The sequence below is a fragment of the Cricetulus griseus genome, chromosome 8, assembly GCF_003668045.3.
Source record: "Cricetulus griseus strain 17A/GY chromosome 8, alternate assembly CriGri-PICRH-1.0, whole genome shotgun sequence".
NCBI classification, from domain to species: domain Eukaryota; kingdom Metazoa; phylum Chordata; class Mammalia; order Rodentia; family Cricetidae; genus Cricetulus; species Cricetulus griseus.
Window position 1 is genome coordinate 43345275 of NC_048601.1, and position 25631 is coordinate 43370905.

Here is a 25631-nt window from a genome sequence, read left to right on the forward strand (position 1 = left end):
TAGAACTTTATGACTTTAAATGTTGACCATCATTTAAAGATATATAGCAATTTAGAAATATGAGACTTAGTATAGTTTAATTTAAATTGTATATAAGCTAGATAAGTATAAAGTTAAATTACAGGTACAAAGACAAGCAGGACTGGATAACAGTAAAGGGGGAGTCAGAATGTAATCTCTGATCCGTACATTGTAGCAAACAGACAGGAGATTTAAAGGGACAGAGTAGACAAAGGGCCCTGGAAAGGCATAGTATTCAGTAAACAAGCCATGAACAACAGAGCCAGTGAAAGAAGAAATCATAGACAAAAAATAAAATAAAAAGCAAAAAGATCTGGCAGAAATCAAAAATCTGGTAGACAGGTAAGCTGTGTGTGCCTACAGGAAGGTCACATGATCAAAACAGCATCAACCGTAAGCCGCTTTTGTCTGTTTACCTGCTTGTTGGATGAAACCAGAAAGGTTCCTCTATGCATTTCCCATGGGTGAGGCAGGTGGAGAACCGGCAAAAAGCTCCTCTACGGATGCACGTCTGCCCGTGGGAGTTGCCAAGGGCCTGGCCCCGAAGGGGGCACAGCTGTCCCGAAACCGAAAAAGGACCCAGTGGTCCGAAGTGAAAAAACCAAAAAAGCACCGCTCCTGGAGCGGGATCCCATGCCTGACCTTTAGGAAATGCACCCAACAAATGAAAGAAATAAAAAGCAAGATGTCAGGTGGCAGTGCTTGCTGGCGGAAGTCATTGAACTGAGTGGGTAGGCCTAAGCCAGGTCACCTGGTTATGACCAAGATGGCGGCCCCCAGGTTAGCACACGTGGTCGAGGTGGCGACCCCCGTAAGCACATTCTCAATTGCCAGAAAAGTTTCAAACCTCATTCATGTGGAAAAATGAAAACCAGCAGACAAACAAAACTCTCAGAGCATCTCAAGCAGACATTGCCAACCAAGAAGAAACAGTCAGAGAAAGAACAAACAGAACAATGAGGGACATTCTCAGGTGAAAGAAAGTTCCCACTGGGAGGCAGAACTCCGCTCATTTACCTATTCGCTGCCAGTAACCGAAAGATCCCGTAAAAATGTATTTCCTGTGGGCAAGGCCAAAAAATGCACAGATTGCCCTGTCTGAGAGCACCCGGCCCGAAACCGAAAAATGGACCCAGAGTGAACAGCGCTGGGTCTGCCCCAAAGGAACGGTTTGGGTTTCTTACCGGATTGTAGTGAATAGGCAGATCAGTGAGTTCCAGAAATACTTAGTTGGAAAAGCGGCAAGTTGAGTTCCGGCATCTCAGGCTGTTGCAGGCAGGAGGGAGTACCAGGAAAAGCGGAGATGGAAGTGGATTGTAAGGTTACCCTTGCCTAACATGCGCCCGCCAGCAGGTCGCAGAAGGTATAAGGGCAGAGCCTTTCCACGTCCGGGCGCCAAAATGTTATTGTTTTGTTTAAAAAGAAGAAAAGAGAAATATTGAGACAGACATATTGACTATAAGTTTATTATAAGGGCCGGTAGAATGGGGAGACCAAGAAGAGGAACAGGGGTAATGGCTGACCGCCATGGCCGGTCGCCACAGAGAGAGAGAGCGGGGAAACAGAGAGACAGGAGACAGGAGACAGAAGACAGACAGAGAGAGAGAGAGAGAGAGGAGAGAGAAGAGAGACAGAGAGAGAGAGAGAGAGAGAGAGAGAGAGAGAGAGAGAGAGAGAGAGAGAGAGAGAGCGTAAAGGTGCAGGGGCCTATCTTTTAAAGGGGTCCTCTGCACCTGCGTGCAGACTTCTTTCCCATGGAACCTTGGGCTGACCAGGGTATTGCCTGAGTGGATTCCACCAGGTAACAGGGGAAGGCCAGCATAATGCCTGAACCTTTCAGTAGGTGTGCAAGTTACTGTGGGGGGTCACCAGGCTTATTCTTAAAGTTGTTTTTTTGTTTTGTTTTGTTTTTTGTTTTGTTTTTTAAACTTGTTTTAAGTCATGGGAAACAGCAGAATTCTTAGGTTCTCAGTAATGAATTGTTCTGGTGGTAGTGATTTGTTTGCTTGGTTTGGTTTTGCTTGTAAAAGGACAGTGTAGTCAGGAGTAGGAAAAGAGAGACAGCTTGCAGAGACTCAAGTATTTTATCAACTACTTTGCTTCTTCAACTTCACCAATTTGAGACTAGCTTTTCTTTCCCTAAATAGGCTGTGTTGTTTTACTGTGATAAATGATAGCCCAGCTATTTTCCTCCTCCTTTGAAACAGCACATTTCTTCAGGCATCTGATTTTTATTAAACTTTCTAATTTCATCCTTGGTTTTATAAACACAGCTTAGATGGACTTTTTGATGTCTTACCTATAAACCTTCTCACCTCTAAATATGGCAGCCTCTTAACTATTTTTTCTTCATCTTTTGCTGTCTTAGTTTCTATAGTTAAGCCACCATGTTTTTATGTTTCACAATAGTTTGTATTTTCTTTAGTCTATATTTGATGATTTTGCTTATATAAAAGCTATATAACATTTTATTGGAAGTACCAGACAAGTATGAAATTCTGACCTGCACAAAAACAGCCTTGCATTTCTTCCAGTCAGACATTTACTTTGGCAAAAATTTATTGAAATGCTGTCCTTTTGTATTGAATCAAGGAAGCTATGGCAACAATGTAAGGTTTGCCTCATGAGGGTGTTTTGCTTCTGTGCTGTCTGCTTCTTGTGGAACATGGAGCCTTGGATTCTTATTAGGAGTTACTAGTCTGCAGGGAAAACAAAATAAGCATTCCTTATTTTCTTCAGTGTACATGGCACTGAACTTTCCAATGTGGTGCCTGCTGTATTAAACATTCCCTGAGTGTCAGCATGAGGATTGCTGAGGTTTTGCTTGCAGTCATGATAACAGATACTTCTGTGACAGTATTCTGCCCTGTGGGTTCAGATACTTTTCCAGATAAGCCACTTGTTGCAACCAGTTGTCTTTACTCATAGCTGTAGAAGGGAGCCCAAAGAAAAACTGCTCCCTTTGGGAACTTTCCTGGAGGAAAGGGATTTAATGAACCATTTGTTTTGTTCATAGTTGCTCCCACAGCACTTGGTTGAGAAATCGCTGAGCACATCTTATGCCTTCCCCATAGTGGAATAACCTAAGCCCTCATCTCCACTAAACCTTCAAGGGCCCCCCTGTGAGAGAACACTGAGTCTACACAGTTTCTTGTGTGCACACCAAATTTTAGTTGAATTGAATGGGCCCTGTTGGTCGAAGGAGAAGTTTTTCATTGTTAAAAAATGTAGCTTTGGGACTGGTGAGCTGGCTCAGCAGTTAAGAGCATTGGTTGCTCCTTCAGATCACTGAGATTCAGTTCCTGGCACTGTCAAGGCAGATCACAACAGTCTATAGCTTCAGGTCCCAGGGAATCTGGTGCCCTCTTCTGGCTTCCACAGGCATTGCACAAACATAGTACACAGACTTAGACCTAACAGACAAAACACCCATACACATAAACCAAAAATACTTTTTTAATGTAGAACTTTTAAAAGCTGTGAAATAGGGCTCAGGAGATGGCTCAGTAGGTAAAGGCACTTGCTGCCAAACCCAACAACCTGAGTTTGGCCACTGGGATCATAGTGGAAGAAAAAACCAAGTCCTATAAGTTGTCCTTTGACCTCCACACATAGACAGTGGCATTTGTGCAAATGCATAAATGCACATACACACTCATAATAAATAAATAAAATGTATTTTTTGAAGAAATTGTTCATCGGTTGTAGCCTATCTTTGTTGAAATTTTCAGTTATGTTCAGTATTGGATTTCTTCCTACCTCTGATTCTTTCATGGTAGCCTGCCATTATTAGTAGCTGTTGTAGTTCTGTCCTCTGAGAATTTAGCAGTTTCCACCCTTTATATGATGCAGAATGGGTAAGAGTGAAGGGATATGTATTCTGGCTCTATTTCCTATTGGCTGTGTGACCTAACAAAGTTGCTTCTTCACTTCCTCTAATGCAATCAGTGTTAGTATTTTAATACTTCCTCCAGTTATTTCCTATCATCTGTCTATCTTTCTATCTATCTATTGGTTTTTCAAAATAGGGTTTCTCTGTGTAGGCCTGACTTTCCTGGAACTCACTCTAAACCAGGCTGGCCTAAAACTCAGAGATCCACCTGCTCCTGCTTCTTGAGTGCTTGGAATGCACCACTACACCTAGCTCCCTATTCATTCTTAAGCTAGTGGAAAAGCATTGCACATACCCGTTTGTAACCCGTTTTACACTTGATAGTATTCCATAAATCTTTTCCCTTTATAATATAGTTTCTGTCAAGTTTTGTTTTTTTTAAATAAGAAACTCCTCACTATAAAAGGAGGTGTGTGTGCCCTAGGAAGAGAATTGCCAGTAAACTGAGTGGGTTTTGTTTTGTTTGGGTTTTGCTGGTTTGAAACAGGATTTTTTTTTAAGATTTATTTATTTATTTATCATGTATACAGTACATGCCAGAAGAGGGTACCAGATCACATTATAGATGGTTGTGAGCCACCATGTGGTTGCTGGGAATTGAACTCAGAACCTCTGGAAGAACAGTCAGTGTTCTTAACCCCTGAGCCATCTCTCCAGCCCCTGAAACAGGATCTTATGTAGCCCCAGGATCCGTTTCTTCAACTTCCCTAATGCAGGCATGCTCCACACTCCTGCCTTAAAATTCTGTGGCTTTAATTCACAGTACATTTTGAAATGTACTGTGACATTTCAAATAAGGTATTATTTTTCTTTTGCATATAAAATTTTATTATTTTTAAATCTGAATGAAATCCTGACAGTGTTCAGTATAAAAATCTAAGCATATAATTGAAGCATTGGATCATGTCCTCTCTGTAATATAGTGGCATTTTGTTGGTTTTTTTTGTTGTTGTTTTGTTTTGTTTTGTGGTGCTGGGGATCATACCTTTGTTCCTGCACATGCAAAGCAAGACTGCTGCCTCAGCTAACTCTCTAACTCATCTAGTGTAGCATTTTGTTTTCAAGGTAGGTAAAAAGAATTTAAAAATGTGTGCTTGACACTGGAAGACAAATGTCACACAATTTCAATTTTATGTGTAACCTAGAAATGATGAACTTATGGGAACAGAGAGCAGAATTGTGGCTATTAGGCTTCAATGTGGGTCTTTTAACAATGGGGAAACGATTGGTTTAAGGATATAAAACTGCAGTTGGACAAGAGGCATGGACTCCTGAAGTCTTGAGGTCTACTGAGAGCATGATGAATATGGTTGATAACAATATGCTACATTTTAAAAGTTGTGAGATAGTATACCTTAAGTGTTCTCAAAACAAAAATAATGAATATATGTGATATAACATGTTAACTGGTTTAATTTAGCCATGCCATTGTGAACATACTGTATTATGTATCATAATTGTGCATGACTTTATTTATGAGCTAAATAAATGAATGGAAAAAAATGTGTGCTTGAAATGCTGGACCTATTTACATTGAGCTGATAGTTTACTAACTAATACTCTTGGAGCTTCTAAATCCCCACTCCTTTTAGCATGCTTTTTCCTCAAAAGTAGCCTTATGACTCCAAAGATGCTGAAGTTAGAAGTCTATGAAAGGAAACCGTTTATCCTAAAGACTTATCTTGATTATGAAAAGCCTTCTATCTCAGCCTTGTTTCCGTGCTATCTCACAAAAGCTCAACACCTAAGACCTGCCCTGCTCTGCTGCTTCCAGGCCTATGTGCTTAGCAGGGTGAGGTGTGCCGATTGCTCCAGGGGAAGAGGCTTCCTTTGCTACTCTTATCCCTGGCATGTCTGCAGCAGGAGGGGATGGAGTTGACTCATACAAAGGTGCAGCATTAGTACTAAATATCTTACAGAATATTGTACCCTTCAGCCTTGTTAACCCTAAGATAGGACAGATGCTAAGACAGGTGTTGGGGATGCGCTGGTGAACAATATTGTCTAGCAGTGTTGAGAAATTATGGGGCCTTCAGAATGGTATGGGCATAGGATGAAGGGAGATGAGGCTGGAGGCCCTATGGAGGCTGCGACCACTTCATCCTAGAAATGGGGAAAAGCCAAAGAGCCTGAAGCTAAGGGTACCTGTATGAATGACAACATCGCAATTTAGGAACTTACTGGGGTGGGGCTGGGCTCAAAGCTGAAAGACTTGCTCGGGAATGTTATGATCCAGGTTAATGGTGACTAGAGCTTGCGTGGCGACGGTGAGAAGGGAAGCAGGCCAGTGCTGAGTCTAGAGGTGGTGAGGCAAGTGGAGTAACTACTTGGACGGGGTCAGAGAGAAGGACAGGAGTGAAGCTGAGAGCCAGGTTCTGACTTGGTCAGTGAACCGGACCACCGAAGGTGCCTTTGACAGGATTTAATAATACTGGAGAGGTGATGTTGGGAGAGATGGGAAGGGCAGTTTTGGAAATGCTGTCTTGGCCTCTAAGGAAAAAAATCCAGAAAAACACACCAAGAACATTTGGATCACAGCTGGGCAAGATGTCTCAAGAAATTGGACAGAGAAGGGATATGAATTAACCAGTGATGTAAAAATGCTGTCTGCTCGCCTGGGACTGTGGTACTCACACGACTATAATAGCAATCATTCTTGGCTGAAAAAGTAACTATGCAGAGAGACAAGGAGAACATGGGAGCAGTGTGCTGTACACATTGCGTGCTTGTTGCTGTGGTCAGTGGAAGAGCAAAAATGGACGAAAGCTACTTATTTTGGGGCCAGTTTGTCCTTGTAGTATACCTTTATTGCTGCACGAGAGTCTTTTTTTTATCATTTTTTTATTTGAATTAGAAACAAGATTGTTTTATATGACAATCCCAGTACCCTTCTCCCTTCCGTCCTCCCCTAACACCTCCCCAACTAAAACCCTACCTATCACATATCCTTTCTATTCTTCCACTGAGTCAACCTTTCTGCTCCCTCATGATCTCTGTATCCTTCCTCTTCTTCCCTTCTCATTCTCGTAGCTCCCTCCCCCCTCTTCCCAGCTGCACAAGAGTCTTAACCACCGGCCTTGGTTTTAGTTATGGGGCCATATTAGAAAATCTCACCCCTCTAGTGTGCTCTGAAGTTGCTAGTTGTCTTTCCTTGAGTCACGTTATGAGGGAGTAGCTCACTTGGTCTTTGGCAGTGGAAACCAGTTTCTTAGTAGATGGCAGATTGCCCTCTGGAGCCAGGGTGCTAAAAGTGGCTGGACCTGGGGGACTCAAGCCCTGCAGAAGTGGACAGCAGCCTGCTTTAGCCATGCCCCCTGAGGCTGCTGCTTTTCCATATTCACCCTTGCTATTCTGGAAGTTCCCAGAGAAACCAGATAGCCATTCCACAGCTCCCAGTTTATACATCCTTTTAGTGCAGATGGTGTAGAACCATTGGTTTGTAATTCAAGGAGAGGAAGAATGGGGTTGACCCCAGTGGCCATTCTCTCTTCTATATTGGTCACAGAAGGTGGAAGAGGTACTTGTGGAATGATTTATACTACCCAGGACCCAGAGTGTACCAGACACAAGCATACCTCATGAGGACAGAGCTGTAGCTGGGGAGAATCAGTGTCTCCACACCACTGATGTTTATAGTGAGCCCATAACACTGAGAGTATCTGGCTAAATTAAGGCCTGCAAAGTGACAGGCAGATAGATACTCTGGGTGGTTTACTTGGGGTGGGAAGTTACTTCTCTGATACATGGTTAAACATTGGGTGTTGCATGCATTCTAATGACAAACAAGCAATTATGTATAATTCAAGCATGTTAAACCTCCTTGAATTGAAGTCATTCCCGGTGAGATGCTTATTCTGCTGTGTCAGGCTGCTCTTTAGTTTTACTATTTATCTTTAATTAAGCCTACAAGTTCATCCTGGATAGAAGTGGAATTTATCTCCATACAGAAGGATTACTACAGTGCCAATATCTTCTCTCTTGTGTCCATCCAGTGATGTGCCACAGAGAAGGGATCTACTTAATAGGCCTTTACCTTATCACCAGTACTTCAGTGGTGAGCACTGGAGATTGTGGCTCTTCCTTAGACTTCTTTTACAAGCAAAGTGCAGGAAATCATAGGATTATAGATGTTCCTACAATTCATGACTACTGTAACCCTTTGCAAAGTGCTCCTGTAACTGTGTATTCAGAAAAATTACACACCAGAACATTAAGGGTTTATGAGAGGGATTTTGTTGTTGTCATTCTTTCTTCATTTGTAATTTTATCCTACTTCAAATAGTGTGTGTGTGTGTGTGTGTGTGTGTGTGTACACGTACATGTTTACTTGTAGTTTTTTTGCACATGGGTATATATGTATATGAAGACCTGAGGTCAGGGTCTGGTGTATGCCTTAATCATTCTCTACCTTATTTCATTTTATTTTTTAGTTTTTTGGCATAAGTATAACCCTAGCTGTCTAGAACTTGTTATATAGTTCCTAAGCTAGCTTCAAACTCACAGAAATCTGCCTGCCTCTGCCTCTCAAGTGCTGGGAATAAAGGCGTATACCATCATGTCTGCTTACCACCTTATTATTAGAGACAAGGTTTCCCACTGAATCTGCTGCTCATCAGTTGCACTAAGCTAGCTGAAGATCTGATATATATATACCAGTCTATACTGCATCTCCATATACTCCCACCAAATCCCCAGAGCTGGGGTTACAGATGCAGCGCCTCTGTCTGACCTTTTATATGGGTGTTGGTGATCTCAACTCATTCCTCATGCTTGTACAGCAGACACTTTACCACCTGAGCCTTCTCAGCTCCTAGATGGATGTTTTGGTTTAATTCAGTTTTAGACTTGCAGAAAGTTGCAAAGGTAGTACAGAGTTCCCAAATATGCCGTTATTCACATAATACATTAAATGCTGTGGTATCAGTTAATGAGTCAGCATTGACATTATTATTGACTGAAGTTTTTTTCAGGTTTAACTTAATGTCTGTCTTCTGTTGTTGTCTACTCTGAAGTGCAACTCAAGTCAATTCCTTAGGCATTTGATTATCCGAGAGTTTAAATGCCTCTGAAAGGTACTGAAATACTATGGAGATACCACTTATCACAGATCCAAGCCTCGTAGAGGAGTGCTTGAGGGTTTTCAGAAACTTCAAACGTAACTCAAATGCACTTGTGGGTACACATGTAGTCTGGGCATCAGTATATTGATGCAGTGATAAAATAGAAGACTGTGAAAATAAATTGGGCAAGACTGTGTGCCTTCCAATTTTCTTAAGATGGTGAAGATTAGGGGAGAAAGTGTGGCTAGGAAGCTTGTAGAAAGATAAAAGCTTCCAGCAGTGCTTGGGCATGAGGATGCCTTGCCTGTGTCTAAGGAGTGGTGTGCTTACCCAACCCATCTTGTAGGTTTGACTGGGTTCCATCTGCCTCTGATTGTTCTCAGGCTCCTCACTGCTGGGTGGCTCTGGCCTCTGCAGGCTCTTGGAGCTGTGACTTGCAGGGGGAGTAAATGGTATTTCCCTACACCTCCTTGTTCTTTTCATTTTTATGTCTTGAAACTCTGGGTTGAGTGAGCATGGGCGGTGATAGATCGAGTGGGGTTTGTGAACCACATTCTGTACTTTGTGGTGAGTTTCTCCTGTGCCTGGATGTCTTAATATCTTACTCAGGGAAGAGGCTTACATTGATTAATGTGGCACGTGTGCGGTTATCATGCTCAGAAAGCTCTCTGTTTAAGGAGAGCTTTGTCAAGAGCAGTCTCTGAATGGAGTCACAAAAAAGCTTTTAAAAAACTGACAACTTCAAGTACAATTTCCTTTTCTTCTGCCTATTATGATTGAAACCCAATCCTTGTTATAACATAATTATCTTAACTGAAGCCAGCAGGGAGTTGCTGCCTTATTGTAAGGGGTGTGAAGTCCCCTAAATAAATAGAGGATTAATTACAGTCACAGCATGTTGTGGAGGTGATGAGATTGATTGTGGTCGTTTGACTTGTCCCATTTCCTGCTCTGACTATTCCTTGAATAAACAGAAGCTGGGAAAATGAGAATGAGAGCTCCCAAGCATGTCGCTGGCCTGGGGTATTGGAAAAGGACCTTTTCAAAGCCAGTCTCCAGATTTTAAGTTGTTTATGTGATGCTTATTTGGGATAATTCTATTGTTGATCTTTCTGTTTTCAATTTAAAAACTTTTAGAGATAATTTTTACTTCAAGAATATATATTTTATATATACATATTATATAATATTTCAAAAATTTGACCATTTTGTTTGTGTTTTGAGAGTGGATCTCACAGGGTAGCCTAGGTTAGCCTTGAATTCATGCTCTTATTTTAGACTCCTGAGAGCTGAGATTACAGGTATGCACCAGCATACCCAGGCAACAATTGTATTTTAATGTACCAAGCTCTCTCCTTTTCCTGCCCCCTTATGCCTTTGTCCTTCTTCTTTCTTTTCTTTATAGTTCTGTGTCTTATAAGTCCTCTTTATAACTAGACACAAGAACATTTGGGGGGAGGGGAAGGAGGAGAAGGAGAGGTTATATAGTTAGGTAAGTGCCGCCCCCCCCACACACACACACAAAAAAAGAGTAACTTTGCAGCAGTGCCTGGGTGTGTAAAAGTGAGAATTGCCTTGGAGTGTGTGGGTCATGCTTCCTGCTCTTTCCAGCAGCATCTGTTGAGTGTGGTTTTGGGGCTGCCATGCGGCTTCCCAGAGGAGTCAGACTCAATAATTAACCACCTCAGGGCTACAGCCATGTGCAGTTAGTTACCTTGTCCAGAGACAGAGTGGAAGTAATTTACAGAAGAAAAGGGTGTTCCCTCTTCAATTCTTGAATGTTCTCCACATCTTTATTCACTCCAAATTATGTGTCTCAAAAGAAGACTGAGTGATTTGCTGTGAGTGACAGTTTTCCAGATCAAACTCGCCTTGTTTATCTGAAATACTAGTGAATGTTTCTGTTCTTAGACCTTCATTTGTGTAAATGAATTCGGATTATAAAACCCAAAAGGTACTGAGCACCTGCTGTGGCAGGCATACTTCATGCTGGATAGAGTATAAGAGTCATGGTTTCTGCATCAGAATATCTACTGTCAAGGAGAGTTAGCTGGAAGTTTGAGTTTAAAGAGCAATGATATACAGTGATGAAAAGTCATGACTGGAAAATACATGGAGAAAGCAGGATATGTAAAGTTGTACATGCTAAGCTGAGCCATGTTACAGAACATTCACAGAAAAAAATCCTACAAGAAACATGTTAATGATAGTAAAACGTGTCTCTAGTTTGTATAGTCATGGGAAACTTCTGTTTATGTAGAATTTGCTACAGAATCTACCTATGAGATAGGTGACAGGCAGACAGATCTCTGTGCCATTATATTTTCTGAAATAAGCATTTTCAGAACTTAAATGGGGGGTGGGGGCCTGGAGAGATGGCTCAGAGGTTAAGAGTACTAGCTGCTCTTCCAGAGGTCCTGAGTTCAATTCCCAGCAACCACATGGTGGCTCACAACCATATGTAATGAGATATGGTGCCCTCTACTGGTGTGCAGGCCAAAATGGAGGTAGAATACTGTGCACATAATAAATAAATAAATAAATCTATTTTTTTAAAAAAGAACTTAAATGGGTGCTCCAACATTGCAGAATAGCATAGAAGTGAAGGCAGAAAGTGTGGTGGTTTGTACTTAAACCCAAATGAACAAATCTAGGACCTGCTGGAGCTCCTGACGGAACTGGCCTGTGGATCTCCATGACTTGGGCAGCTGTGGGCTATCCTAGTAGAGTCTGAGGATTCAGTGACGATGGTATACCAGAAACCAGAAGCCTTTCAACAGATCAGCGACTTGTTGCAATGAGCATTTGCAAGTAAAGCTCATGTGATACACAGCTCCCAGTGCCACCAGGATGAATGAAGAGGTGTTGGAGAGGTGGGAAAGAAGGAGAATCAAAGAGGGTTTTTTGTTGTTGTTGTTTGGTTTGTTCTTGGTTTTGTTTGTTTGCTTGCTTGCTTGCTTTGTTTTTGTTTGGTTTGATCTTTTTTTGTTTTCCTTTTGGGAGGTGCTGCAGAGGTGAGGGGAGGATATTGGGTGGCTGGGAAGTGAGCGGAATTAGGGTGCGTGATATAAAACTCCAAAAGAATCAGTAAAGAAATTATGTTAAAAAAAAAAGAACAAAAAGAGAAACTTCTAATCTCCCAAAGGAAATACAGTAGATACAGTAATTAGATAGTTATTAATGCTTGTTTGGGTTCTAGCTCAAATAAAAGATTTAAGCCTCCAGTCCTTTGACATGCAGGTTCAAAGTTCTCTCATTGTTTCAGTGCACCAGTTTTATGATTTAAACAAAATTAAATAGCAGGAAAGAGGGCCACACTGTTTGAAATGCTCAGTTGTGACTTGTGTGGCTATGTTACCAGGTGATAGAGTGTCCCCTTAATATCTGTAGTGTTGCCTACTCTCAGTCCTGTACTGCTTGAATGAAATACCTCTGCCACAGGCTTATAATTCTGTAGTGTGCTTTACATGACACGGAGACTGGGAAGTGATGCCTCTTCTAGTCTTGATCCTTCTAACTCCATTTTGCTCTGTAGGCCCAGGGCACATACCATGTCTTTTTTCTTTCTTTCCAGACCCCAAAGACATTCTCTGAGTGAGGAATGTAGCAGCTTCTCACATGTAGTTTTATGTACCCATGTGCCACTCAAGGAAGCTTGCCAACCAATTTAGTTTTTATTTTTGTCCTTAGTATATCCTAATGCTTCAGGAAAATGGCATTTAGTTCTTACTGGAAGAAATTGACTTTCCTTTCAACATGATGTGTAAAATTCCAGTTGTCAGCATATGTCCTGCTACTTGTCTTAATAGCCAGGGCAGTTTAAAAGGACTTCGATTATGCCGTGTAAGCTAAAATGATGTGAATTAAACTGCTGGCAGGGGCGCTCCAGTGGACTCATGGAACCCAGTGTCCCAGAGCACAGGTTTCAAGGCAGCCTTCTGAGCATCCCACCTGCCCGCCCTCAGGTTGCAGGTGTTTCACTGCACTGATTTCCCTTGTAGTTTCCATCAGCTCTTCTTGGTAAGGCCTAGACTCTTCTCAGCCTCCTGTCAGGAAGATCAGCCTTGCTCCAGGTGGGGCAAGAAGAGCTTTGCTCTAGTCTTTTAAGAAAACCACCGAGGGTGTCCTATCCTGTGTACAGCTCAGTGTAACATGTTTCCACAATCTCCTACCAGTGCTGTTGAGCATGGCTCAGAAGTTTTACCAAATACTGGCTTAGCTTCACCTTTTTTGAAGTCTTGTTATGTTAGGCAGTGGTAATAGTGCTTTTGAAATTGCTACTGTATTGGGTGTGAGCACATGTTCATCCACCTGTTCGTTCAACGGAGAGCTAAGAGTTGCTACCATGGGCAAGGTTCTGTGCTAAGGGCCTGAGCTTATGGTAGAATGCAGCTTGGCCCCTGTGCTCCTGGAGCTTACAGTATCACTAGGAGAGAGGTGCTAATCAGAGGGTCACGTGCACAGAAAGTAAAAAACATGGAAAGAGCTGGAAAAAAAAAAAAAGAAAGAAAAGAATTCACACTGTTTCTAGAGCATGGGAAGGGAACATAGGAGGAAGAGTACATATCTTAGGAGAGCACTTAATTTAAATACGCAAGTCCATGAAGGACTTCATGAGACATGGGTAGTGAACTTCTGGAAACTACAATAGACTCACCATGTGCAAAGGCCCTGTGGCAGAAGAGAATTCTATATATGTTAAAAAAGATATTGGCTTTTATTAGAGAAATTCTGTTGAATATGGAACCTAGCCTCTTTTAGAATTCATAATCCCAGGGAGTTGATACTTTTTTCCTTTGCTTCTGTTATTGCTTCTTCTTTATTTAAAATAACTATTAAGGCTGGCCACGGCTCAGGGGGTAAACATGCTTGTTGCCAAACCTGAGGACTTGAGTTCGATCCCTGGGACCTATATATATATGGCTGGGAGGAGAAAACTGGCTATCCAAAGTTGTCCTCTGACCTCTACACAGCACCCCCACCCAACCAAATAAATAAATGTAATAAAAAATAAAATAACTTGAGCAGAACCATTTATTTAGGGTTTGGCTTTTGAGTACCTTTTTGTGTGTGCATTTGTTTTCTTAAAATGTTCCCTTAGGAAATAAAATAAGAAAATGTAGTAATATAGTGTATGCATGCAGTTAAAGGACAATATCAAACTGAGCAAAGATGTCTATGACCAGCACTAAGAGACAGAATATTGGCAGTTTTTCAGAGGCTTTCTGTTAGACAGGCCTTCATCCAGTTACAGGGTCTCCCACCTCTATGTTGATCATTATTTTTCTTTGTGGTTTTACCATTTATGTTTTAGTCCCAAATTTGCTATGTAGTCGTACTTGTTTTAAATTTTGCATACTTATATGTACTCTTTTATTACCTCACTCCTCCCCTTAATATCGATGCTCCATGGGTCTATGGTCACTTCTTTGTTTTCCTGCTGTACCTTGTGCCATTTGTCTTAGTGCTGTAAGTTCTCACTGTTCCCTGGACTGTTCCGGCTGTTGTTGGAAGATTGCTGCCCTGATGTTCACCGCCTGCTTCAGGTGGACTCCGGTGGTGCTGGGTAGAGAACCCAGGACCTTATGCAAGCACTCTTCCACTGATCTACAAACCCCAGCACACAGTGTCAGGGTAAGCCCTTTCCTTAGTGATGGAATTGCTGGAATCTGGGGAGTAATTGTTGGGTAGACTTCCCTGGGAAAATCAAATTGTTATCCAAACTGGTTGTGGCAACTTAGACCCGATTCTAGCAGTGTAGAATTCCCCTGGTTCTAATTTCATGCTAATACTCATATTAAACTTGAGGTCTTAAGGTCTGACAACCGAGATCATACACTTTCAGGTTGGCCTGGCTATAGATAAGATTTGACAGCCTGAAGGAGTGTGAAGCCGTTTCTTTTATTTTTGTTTGTATTTTCTCGATTATCAATGAAATAAAGCACCTTTATGTATATTCTTTAGCCATTGGTGTTGCTTGTCCTGTGAAATACCCATGTCTCATAATTCCCAATTTTCCCAAGAAGGTTGCCTTTCATTTTGACTTGCAGGATTCCTCCCATCTGCTGGTTGTTAACCCTTTAGTAGTTAAATATGCTGTGTGTGTCTTTCACCCCATTTGTAGTATCTTTCAGTCTAGTTGAGTCTTTATAAACAGAAGGTTTTTATTTTAGTGTACAGTTTATCAGTGTGCTCCTTTTTGGCTCTGCTTTTTGTTTCTTGTTTAAGAAAGTCTTTATGATTTGAATGTCATAAAGGCACTCCTACAGCATCTTCTAACTTTTTATTCTTTTGTGATTAGCACTATAGGCTTTTTTAAAAGTCCATCTGGAATTGATTTTTATGTGTTATGAGATAGGGATCCCATTTCATTGTTTTCCCATATGGATTACCTTAACCCAGCTTCCTTTATTAAATAGTCTAGCCTTTCATTGTCCTTGGTCATAAATCAAGTTTACATGTATGTGTGGATCTGTTTCTGCACTGTCCATTCAGTTCCATGGATTTACTTGTCTGTCATGTGCCAATAACATACTTTCTTAATTACCATAGCTTTGTGTCTTAGAATCAGCTTGTCAGAGTTCCATGAAAAACATTGTGATGGAATTGCTTTGAATCTATTAATCAGTTTAGGGAGACTAAAACTGTTAGCCTCTTCAATAACATGGTATGTGTGACTCCTAAGTTTTCCTTATTGTCTTTCAATAAAATTTTGTAATTTTTTTCTGTAAAAGGCTTGTGCATATTCTGTTTGATCTATTGCTTCTTTTGGCGGGGGGAAGGGGGGAGTTGCTGTTATAAAGAGGTTACTTTTTTTAAACAGTTAACTTCCAAGTTGCCTGTTTGAAGTACAGGGAAGCACATCCCACTCCTTGCCTTCCAAGTGTGCTTCACTCATGTGCTTGCTCTGTAGTTTTCTTGTAGACAGTGGTACCGCACTGACGTGCAGCTGGGTGTTCTTTTTTCCATGCCTTCTATCCTTCGTCTTTTGTGTTTTGAATTCTTTTCATCTTCTTGCTCTAGTCTTCTGCAGTGCTAAGTAGATTTGGTGGTAATCTGTCTCTCTTTCACAGCTTGCTTTCATAGATGGTCTTTATCTTAGTCTGCAGAGTTTTGATTCTAAGGGCTTGTTCCATCTTACAGCATCTTTTCCCTCATTTTTTCTTTAACCTGTTAATGTAACGAGTGGCATTTGTAAAATTCCTAACTTAAATTAGGCCTTGTATTGTCTTAGCTATGGTTTGTTATTTATTATCTTGAACGGGTCTTATACATGTTGTCACAGCTGCTGTGAGTTTCTATGTGCAATGCCCTGTTGTGTCCAGAAAAATACTTGTTTTACCGTAGTCTTCTACTGCCTCTGTCTCTTATAATCTTTCTATTCCCTCTTCTATGATGATACATGAGCATTGGGGAGTGGGGATGTGATAACAGATGTCCTGCTTAAGGCTGAGCACTCCATGGTCTCCTATTTTCTGCACACTTGACCATCTATCTAAATTGCCATCTACTGCATAAAGAAGCTTTTCTGATGAGTGTTGAGAAGTACTGGTCCATGAGTATAATGATATTGTTTTGTAGTTGGGTTGTTTTTGTTTGTTTGTTTTTTAATTATTTTGGCTCTTTGTGGGGCCCACCACCCAGCTCTGAAATAATCACACGGAGACTTACTCTTTCTTATGAATGCCCACCCTTAGCTTGGCTTATTTCTACCCAGCTTTTCTTAAATTATCTCATCTACCTTTTACCTCTGGGCTTTTATCTTTCTCTATTCTAGTAACCTTTCTTTGCTTCTTATTCCATAGCTTACTGTGTAGCTAGGTAGCTGGCCCCTGATGTCCTCCTCTCCTCCTTTTCTTGCTCCTCGATCTCTCCTCCCAGATTTCTCCTCTTATTCCCTCTGCCTGCCAGCCCTGCCTATTGGCCATTCAGCTCTAATAAAGACCAATGAGATGTTTTAGACAGGCAACACAAGTAACTTTAGACAAGTAACACAACTTCACAGAGTTAAACAAATGCAACATAAAAGAATCTAATACATCTTTGCATCATTAAGCAAATGTTCCACAGCGTAAACAAATGTAATATATCTTCAACTAATATTCCACAACAATGTTCAGAATTTAGCAGAATAGTAATAGTAGGTTCTCCCTTAGGGACTATGACCTACCTAGTCATGGGTTCTTGGTGAAGTCTATAGGATCTTTTAGTTATATGCTCTTGTATCTTCAAACAAATTAACTCCTTCCTTCCTTATTTGTGTGCCTTTTGTGTCAGGCAAGGCACACAAATAAGGTGGTGGGGCGCTGCTTGGCCACCCCGAAGTGCCACACACCACCTCTTTATCGGATGCGCATCTTCACGCTAAACCATTTTGTGGCCAAGTCAAGATTCTGGTATTTTGTGTCTCAGCTGAAGAAAATGAAAAAGTCATTTCATAGTTTATTGCTGAAAGGTGTTTGAGAAATCACCGCTTCGTGTGAAGAACTTTGGAATTTGGTTGCGCTATGACTCCGGAAGCAGCACCCACAACATGTATAGGGAATACCGGGACCTCACAACGGCTGGCGCCGTAACCCAGTGCTGTCGAGACATGGGTGCCTGGCTAGCTCAGTCGGTAGAGCATGAAACTCTTAATCTCAAGGTCGTGGGTTCGTGCCCCACTTTGGGCGCCAAGTGAAGGAAAAGGCTTGTAGATTCAAAATATCTTTATTCAGATAAATACCAGCCAAATGCAAGCCAGAGCAGTGAGGCCAGGGAGTAGGGGCAGCAAAAGAGAGTGTTCCATGTGCTCGAGGTCCTTAAGAGCCCATGCTGCGTCACTCTGACCTCACTTTGACCATGCCTTGACAGGTGTGGTCAGGCACACCTGTAGCCAGCCCTTAGGAGGTGTGGTTACGGTGTCTCCCTACATTTTTGTTTCTTTCCCTTTTCTTGTTATGGCAGAAAAGACCTTAAACACCATAGTGAGTCTGAGTGGGAAGCATAGGCACCCTATTTCACTCCAGATTTCAGAGAAAATGCTCTTGGCTTTTCCCCCTCATTGGTGTGCTATATATAGCCTTTATTTTGTCCATCTATTTCTAGTTTGTTCGGGGTTTTACATCATGAAAGGATGTTGAATTTTGTTAAAAGTCTTTTGTGTGTTGATTGAGGTGATCATATAGTTTCTTCCCTTCAATCTGTTTATGTACTCAATTGCATATGTTGAGCCAACCTTGCATCATGGGAATGAAACCAACTTGTCATGGTGTGTGATCTTCTGAATGTGTCCTTGAATTGAATTTGCACTGATTTTATTGAGAATGTTTACATCTGTGTTCATCAGGGAAATTAGTCTATTCTATTTTTGTTGTGTCTTCATCTAGTTTTGGTGTCAGTATAATCCTGGCTTTGTAGACTGGTTTTAATAGTGTTCTTTCCCTTTCTATTATTATATAGAACAGATTAGGGAACATGGTATTGCTCGTTTTTATACGTTTGGTAGACATCACCAGTGAATTCACCTGGTCCTGAACTTTTCATTGTTTATTACTGCTTCAGTTGCTGGTTGTTATAGATCTGCTTCCCAGTTTTTTTTTTGTTTTTTTTTTGGACTATAAATTTTTAAAATACTTCCTAATGAATTTCTGTATTTCATTGGAGTCTGTAGAATTCCAGTAAAGGAGAGCCTTTTCATCTTTAGTTTTACTGAGTCTTTTCTTTCTTTGGGTTGTTTGGCTAGGGTGGTATCAATCTTATTTTGTTTTTTCCAAAGAACCAACTCTTCATTTGATTCTATATGTCTATTTATTCTTCAGTTTGTTCATTTCTGACCCGATCTTTGTTGTTTCTTGCTATCTACTGCTTTGGGATTTAAATTGATCTTGTTTTTTATGACCTAGAGGTGAAGTGAATCAGACTACTTGAGGTCTTTGTGATTTTTTTTTGTTTTGTTTTTAACATAAGCTCTCATAGCTAGAAACTTTTCTCCCTGTGGGCTCTAGAAAGCTGTGTTTTCATTTTCATTTGATTCTAGAACTTTTAATGTCCTTCCTGATTTCTCCAGTCACCCATTAGTCATTCAGTTCTATCTTGTTCAGTCTCTATGTATTTGTGTAGTTTCGAAGGTTTTCTTGCTATTCGGTTTATAGTTTTAATGCACTGTGATCTAATAATATAAAAGGTTGTTGATTCTTTTGTATTTCTTGAGACTTGATTTGTGGTCTGGAATGTGCTCTGTTGTTAGAAAGCTCATGGGCTGCTGAGAAGAATGGGTAATCTGCTTCTTTCGGATGGAAAGTTTTGTAGATACTTGTTAAGCCCCTTTGACCTGTGCTGCAGTTAAACTCTGAGGTTGCCATATTGATTTTTTTTTTCAATTACATGACCTATCCAGAAATTAGAATGGGGTATTGAATCACCCACTATTATTCTGTTAGGACTCATCTGACCTTTTGTGTCCATTACTATTTGTTTTATGATATGGGGAGCCCCAACATTTGGGACATATGTATTAACAATCACAATATTTACTCTATAAATAGCACTCCTCTTTAACATGTAGTGGCCTTCTTTATGTCTTCTGAATAGTTTTGGCCCAAATTCTATTCTGTCAGATACCAGAATAGCCATGCCAGCCTTTTAAATTATTTCCATTCACTCTATGGATTGTTTTCTATTCTAGACCCCGGTTTGTGTTTGTGTGTACCAGTGAGATTGTTTCTAGGAGGCAAAAGAAGGGTGCGCCTAGTTTTTGAACCTCCTCAGGAAGTCTCTGTCTCTTTATTGGTGAGTTGAGGTCATTTATATTTAAGGCTGTTACTGAAAGATGTTAATGAATCCTATAATTTTAATGGCAGTTTTTTTCTGATTGGATTATTGTTTATTCTTTACTTCCTCCCCTGTTAATGTGAGGTGTTTGTTGGCTGTGTTAAACAATGGATTCCTTTCTACCTTTCCTTTGTTGAGCCATTCTTTCATGAAATATATTATTGCCTTTGTTCTTGTGATTGAGACCATCTTTCTTCCTCCTTTGTGTATAATATTCCTGTGAGTACTTTTTGCAGTGCTTCCTTGATAGTTATGAACTGCCTTATTTCTCCTTTAATTAAAAAAAAATAGTTTTAAGCCGGGTGTTGGTGCCTCACACCTTTAATCTCAGCACTTGGGAGGCAGAGGCAGGTGGATCTCTGTGAGTTCCAGACCAGTATGGTCTACAAGATCTAGTTCCAGGACAGCCTCCAAAGCCACAGAGGAAACCCTGTCTTGGAAAACCAAACCAAAAAAAAAAAAAAAAAAAAAAAAATTTTTTTTTTTACTGTATAGCATGCTTGGCCAGCAGTTATTTACTTTCAGGTCTTGAAATATATGATTCCGTGCTGTCCTGATTTCAAGAGTTGCTAACCGGAAAGCTACTGCTCCTGTTTTTGTTGGTGAGTTGGCATTTCCCCCCTCACAACTTTGGATATTGTTTTTTGCTTTGTATTTCTTGACAAAAAGGCTGTATTGTGGAAGGAGTCCTCTCTTGCCACATGGGGTTCTTAATGCCTCCTATTTGTCTATTTCTAGATTTATTTTATTTTCTCCTATAGTTATTGCATAAGTTCTCTGCCTTAGTATTTAATCTCGGCTTCATCTGTCTCATGGAGTCTGTGTTTCAGCTTTGATTGTATCCGAGAGTTCCTGGGTATGGTTATGCTTTTCTTATTTTTCTCTTAACATGGCTTCCACCCCTGATATTATTTTTCCTGTTTGGTTCATTCTATTGATGATGTTTTCCACTGTGCGTTTTATTTTATTTTATTTTATTCACTTCTAACACTCTTTTTAAATCTCTTTCTTTGCTAGGTTTTCCTACCCTGTTGCTGAGTTTTATATCTGAATTGCTGGTTTTCAGATCCTTTGTGCTGACTTTTTCTTCTGTGTTAACTGGTTTTCCTTTCTGGGGCCTGGAAGAATTTATCTAGTTGTTTGTATCCTCTTTAGCTTTTAAAATCTCCACCTAGCCTTTTGTCTGTTATGGTGTGTTTGATGACTGTAGTCAGGGAGTCTCTTGTCTTTTAGAGGAGTCATGTTGCCTTGCCTTTCCCTGTTTCTTGCATTGCTGTATTGTGTGTGCGTTGGTTTTGATATCTCTTCTGGACTTTTGGAGACAACCTTCTTACTGAGCAGCCTGCTCTTGAAGGCTCAATCTCCAGCATCACAGAAGAAACAAGTGCTGTAGCAGCAACACCAAACCACCTAAGATAAATGTGCTTAAGTACATTGACCATAGATCTGAAAATGACAAAACCTATTATAGAATGTGCTATGAAATAAAGGATTACTTAAGTATAGAAATAGTAAGTGAATGAGACGTAGAAAGTAGACCAGGAAGGCTTGAGTATAGTGATGGTTACCTTTAATCCCAGCACTGGGGAGGTAGATGCAGGAGGATCTCTATGCGTTTGAGGCCTGCCTCATCTGCATAACAAGTTCTAGGCCAGCCAGGGCTACATAGACCTTGTCTTAAGGAAGGAAGGAGACTAGGAAAAGTAAGAGAAAGAGGAGATGCAAAGTTAAGTAGGTCAAAGGAGAAAGGATCATGAAGAAGAAGCATGAAGATCAAGAGATGGGGGCAGGGAGAGTACCCAAAAAAAAAAAAAATTTCATAGTGAAAAAGTTCAGAAACAAAATTTGGTAAATATAAGAAAGGGAATAAAAATGTGAAAGACTATTAGAGAAAGTAATTTTGTAAAGCTGATAAGAAAAACATACTACTAAATATAAAGAGAGAGAGAGGAGGCTAGGGAAGAAACCAGCAGAAAGGAAAAGTATTTTTCTAAGTAGAAAAAAAGATGAGATGAGTATATGGAGGAGGATAGCACCCAGGATATCTTTTAGAATACAATATAATAGAAACCTGCTAAACATTACAAGAGAAAGAAATCAGAGTGGGAGGTCCGTGTTGGAGCTTCTTTCTGTCCCCTCTAAACGTGGAGCCTGCTGGCAGTGTGCACAGAGTAGCTGAACCTGTGAGTCCTGTCTTTTCTTTGGTTTAGCTGTTACCATGTCTGTGTAGGACCAGTGTCTTCTGTCTACCACAGTTATATTCACACCTGTGGTTTCCCTTATGTTGCTGGTTTGAATGAGAATGGCCCCTATACGCTTACACTTGATTCCCATTTTGTGATGCTGTTTGGGTAAATATAGGAGGTGTATCCTTGCTGGAGGAACTGTGTCACTGGACATGGGCTTTGAGATTTTAAAGCCATGCTCCACAGTCCCCATTCAATCTTTCTCCTTCCTTCTAGCATTTGGAAATGTAAGCCCACACCTCTCAGCTTCTAACTCCAGCTGTCCTGTCTGCTGCTTGTTGCCATGCTGGCCCCCAACCCTCCGGGATCATAAGCCAAAAATAAACTTTTTCTTTTATAAGTTGACTTAGTCACAGTGTATGAAAACAGTAATAGAAATACCAAGAGAAAAGAAACTAATATACCTTGTTTGTGTATTGGGGCCTCTGCAGGTTATGCTTAGCTTTGCCCTATATGTCATCTTCCTCGATGCTCTAGGTCATACCTCCTAATGTTTTAGCTGAGGGCTGTCTCCCAAGCCAAGTGTATTGAGACACAAGAAGCAACCATGACATTGCAATAAGTAGTAGTACTGGAAGGGTCAGTACTGGAAGTGGGGAAATGCCACTATGGCCATCGTGTTGGGAACTTTAAAGTTTGTGGGCTGTGTTGAAGTAAAGTGCAGTGTCCTAAATGTGATCTATTCACTGGCCTCTTTCAGTTGATGAGATCTGTTCCCAGCCCCCAGGGGCAGATTTATCATTCTCTATGATGTCGCTTACTGATCTCCTGCTGCCTGCCCCTTTGGACTTAGCAGAGCTGCTTCCCTGAGGTCCCCAGCCTGTGAGTGTTCACCAGTCTCAGGCTCCCAGGGAAATTCAAGATTTAACAACACATTCTTTTTCACGGTGGTGCCTGGCTGCTGCCCTGAAATCAAAGAACATGAGACTGGGGTACTCCCTACTGCTAACCTGTCCACTAAAGAATCACTCTGACCAAAACCTGTGTGCTGTCTGGTTGTATGTCAACTTGACACAAGCTAGAATTATCTGAAAAGAAGGAGCCTCAGTTGAGAAAATGCCTCCATAAGATCCAGATAGGGCATTTTCTTGGTGATTGCTGGGGGAGGATCCAGCCTATTGTGGGTGGTACCATCCTGGTTCTATAAAAAAAAGCCAACTATGTAAGCCATGAGGAGCAAGCCCATAAGTAGCATTCCTTCATGGCCACTGCATTAGCTCCTGCCTCCAAATTGCTGCCCTGTTGGAGTTCCTGTCTCAACTTCCTCGGTGATGGACTGTGATGTGGACGTATAAGCAAAAAAGACTCTTTCCTTCTGATTTGATTTTGGTCACGGTGTTTCATTATAGCAATAGAAACCCTAACTAGTACAACCTGCAACTGGACTTGAGACCTGGGGGAGCTGTGGGTTTGTCTTGAGGTCAGGACCACCCAGCTTTCGTGTTTTACCTCTGGAAGCAGCATCTGAGTTTTCAGGCAACTGCTCCTAGGGTTCTACTGGGCTAGCCTCTGCCTTGCCCATCTGTTCCTGCTCCTTCCCAGCATCCTTTCACTTCTTCTTTGGTGTTCTGGGCTTTTCTTCTGTTTCTGTCTTTGGGATATTAGTTTCTTCGAATTTGTGACTTCTTCACTTGCCCTCAGAGAGGCAGTTTCTGCTCTTCCGTCTTACTGAGAAGTACCATTATCATCTTGGAGTCAGTTTTGATAGGTTCTATTTCTCTAGAAATATGTCTGTTTCCCCTGATTTTCAAGTTTTCTGGCGTAAAGTTGTCTTTCCCTTATGTCTGTCCTCTCCATGTGTCTGAAATTGTCTGATTTTACATTCAGGATACCTGTCCTTGCTCTCATTATATTCTTGTTTATAAGATAAGCTGCAAGAAGGAGGGTGTATTTGCCTCATTTATCAGAGCTCTTTCTGGTAATCCTGTCTGATTTTGTCTTCTATGTGATTGCTTTCAGCTTTTATCTGTGTCATTCTGGGGTTTTTCTGCTTTATTTTCCTCCTTGGCTTGTAATATCAGCACTTACTAACCCATTACTAGGAAGCCTTGTTTTATTTAAGACTGTATGTTTTCTTCTAGCGTGTGGCTTTATACTTAGTGAATAAGTTTTGAAATCACTGAATTTTCATCATTATTCAATTCTAAATATTTTCTGCTTTTACTCACAGAATGTGTGGGTTTCTCCTTTCCAAACATACTGATTTTTAGAATATTGTGTTTGCTGTTGCCTTTGAAAGTTCTGTTCCTGTCAAAGGATTGTGGTATTTTTTGGGAATTGGTTGAGGTTAATTTTATATGTAGCATATAGTCAGTTTTCATGAATTTTCAGATTTATCCAAAACAATGTTTATTTTCTGTTTGTTAGCTGCTGTGCTCCGTGTGTCTAACATACAAATGAGCTAGCTTGTCAGTTGGATGGTTTGATTTTCTTTATCTTTACTGATTTGGCTGTTTCACCTGTCAGGTTGGAATTTGAAGAGGTATGTGAAAACCCCCTACTTTGTTGGCACTCTTGTCAGCTCTTATTGTATGGAGAGATGTGCTATTGGTGATAATAGTTTATAATTGTTACATTTCTCTGATGAGCTAAATGTTCATTTTGTGGTGATCTTTCTATCACTAACAGCAGCTTTTGTCTTACTGTTTGTCTGCTAGTGATGCGGCTGATTTAGCTCTTTTCTTCTTTTTCTTCATATATTTGAGGCCAAGACTTGCTATGTAGCCTAAGCTGGCTTTGAACTTGTGATGCTCCTGCCTTAGCTTTCCTGGTGCTGGGATTACAAGCATGTACATCATGTCCCATTCCAGTTCTTTCAATTGCCATTTACCTGATTTTTTTTTTATTCTTACTGGATTTACTTTTTGTAAACATTATTTCAGTAAACTTTAGGCAACTGATTTGTAGTAAATTCAAGTACCATTTCAAAATCTTACTTTGTGTATGTGAAAATTATACTTCAAGCACATGATGTAAAGCTGAAAGGCATTAATAACTCGGGACTCTTTAGATGTTCTGGGCTTTGGTCCTCATTATGTAGGTTATGGTGTTTGGCTCCTCTCGGTCATGTGTTCCTGTCTTTGATTCCCAGCTCCATATTGAATCAATCACTAAGTCTTTTCCATTTTTCCTATCCTCTCTTTCATGTAAATCCCTCCTTTAGGTCCCCATTAATGCAGATCTGTATGTCTTGCTTCCTGCTGTAGTGTCCTCTGTTTTCCTTCCTGCCATGGTTTCTCTCCTGTGTCTTTCCCATAATAATGCCAACCTGGCCATTTAAAATGACATTTTTACCATAACTGCCTTGTGTTTTAGGTGTCTGCAATTCCTTGTCCATAGTATAAAAGCTTGCCATGTCCATCACCCATGTGTCTATCCCACTGCCTACGGCAGCATGTGGTCAAGAATATCAGTGAACATGGCTCAACACAAAAATCAGGAAGCTACTTTAAAAATTTTTTGTTTATATAACTTGATTTCATGAACTTTGAAGATGACAGCATCATGTTGCAATATCAAAGCTTAGACTCCAAGCTTGATCCCTTGGTTCTGATAGACACCCTCTTTCCTACTATGGAAATATACTCAGCATCCCTCAAA

At 40.7% G+C, this 25631-nt stretch overlaps 1 protein-coding gene and 1 non-coding gene across 3 annotated transcripts in view; both read left to right on the forward strand.

Moving 5' to 3' along the window:
• The window catches only part of Shq1 (SHQ1, H/ACA ribonucleoprotein assembly factor), a 102489-nt gene that overhangs the window by 62716 nt on the left and 14142 nt on the right, over positions 1-25631 (forward strand). The window contains exon 11 of one of the 2 annotated variants that reach the window (XM_027428975.2): positions 14439-14607. The exons of the other annotated variant lie outside the window; for it this stretch is intronic. Coding sequence (XP_027284776.1) covers positions 14439-14607 — 169 coding nt within the window. The remainder of the gene's footprint in view (positions 1-14438; positions 14608-25631) is intronic. 2 annotated transcript variants of the gene reach the window in all.
• Positions 17573-17645, forward strand: Trnak-cuu. The gene has a single exon. It is a non-coding gene; the product is annotated as a tRNA-Lys (tRNA).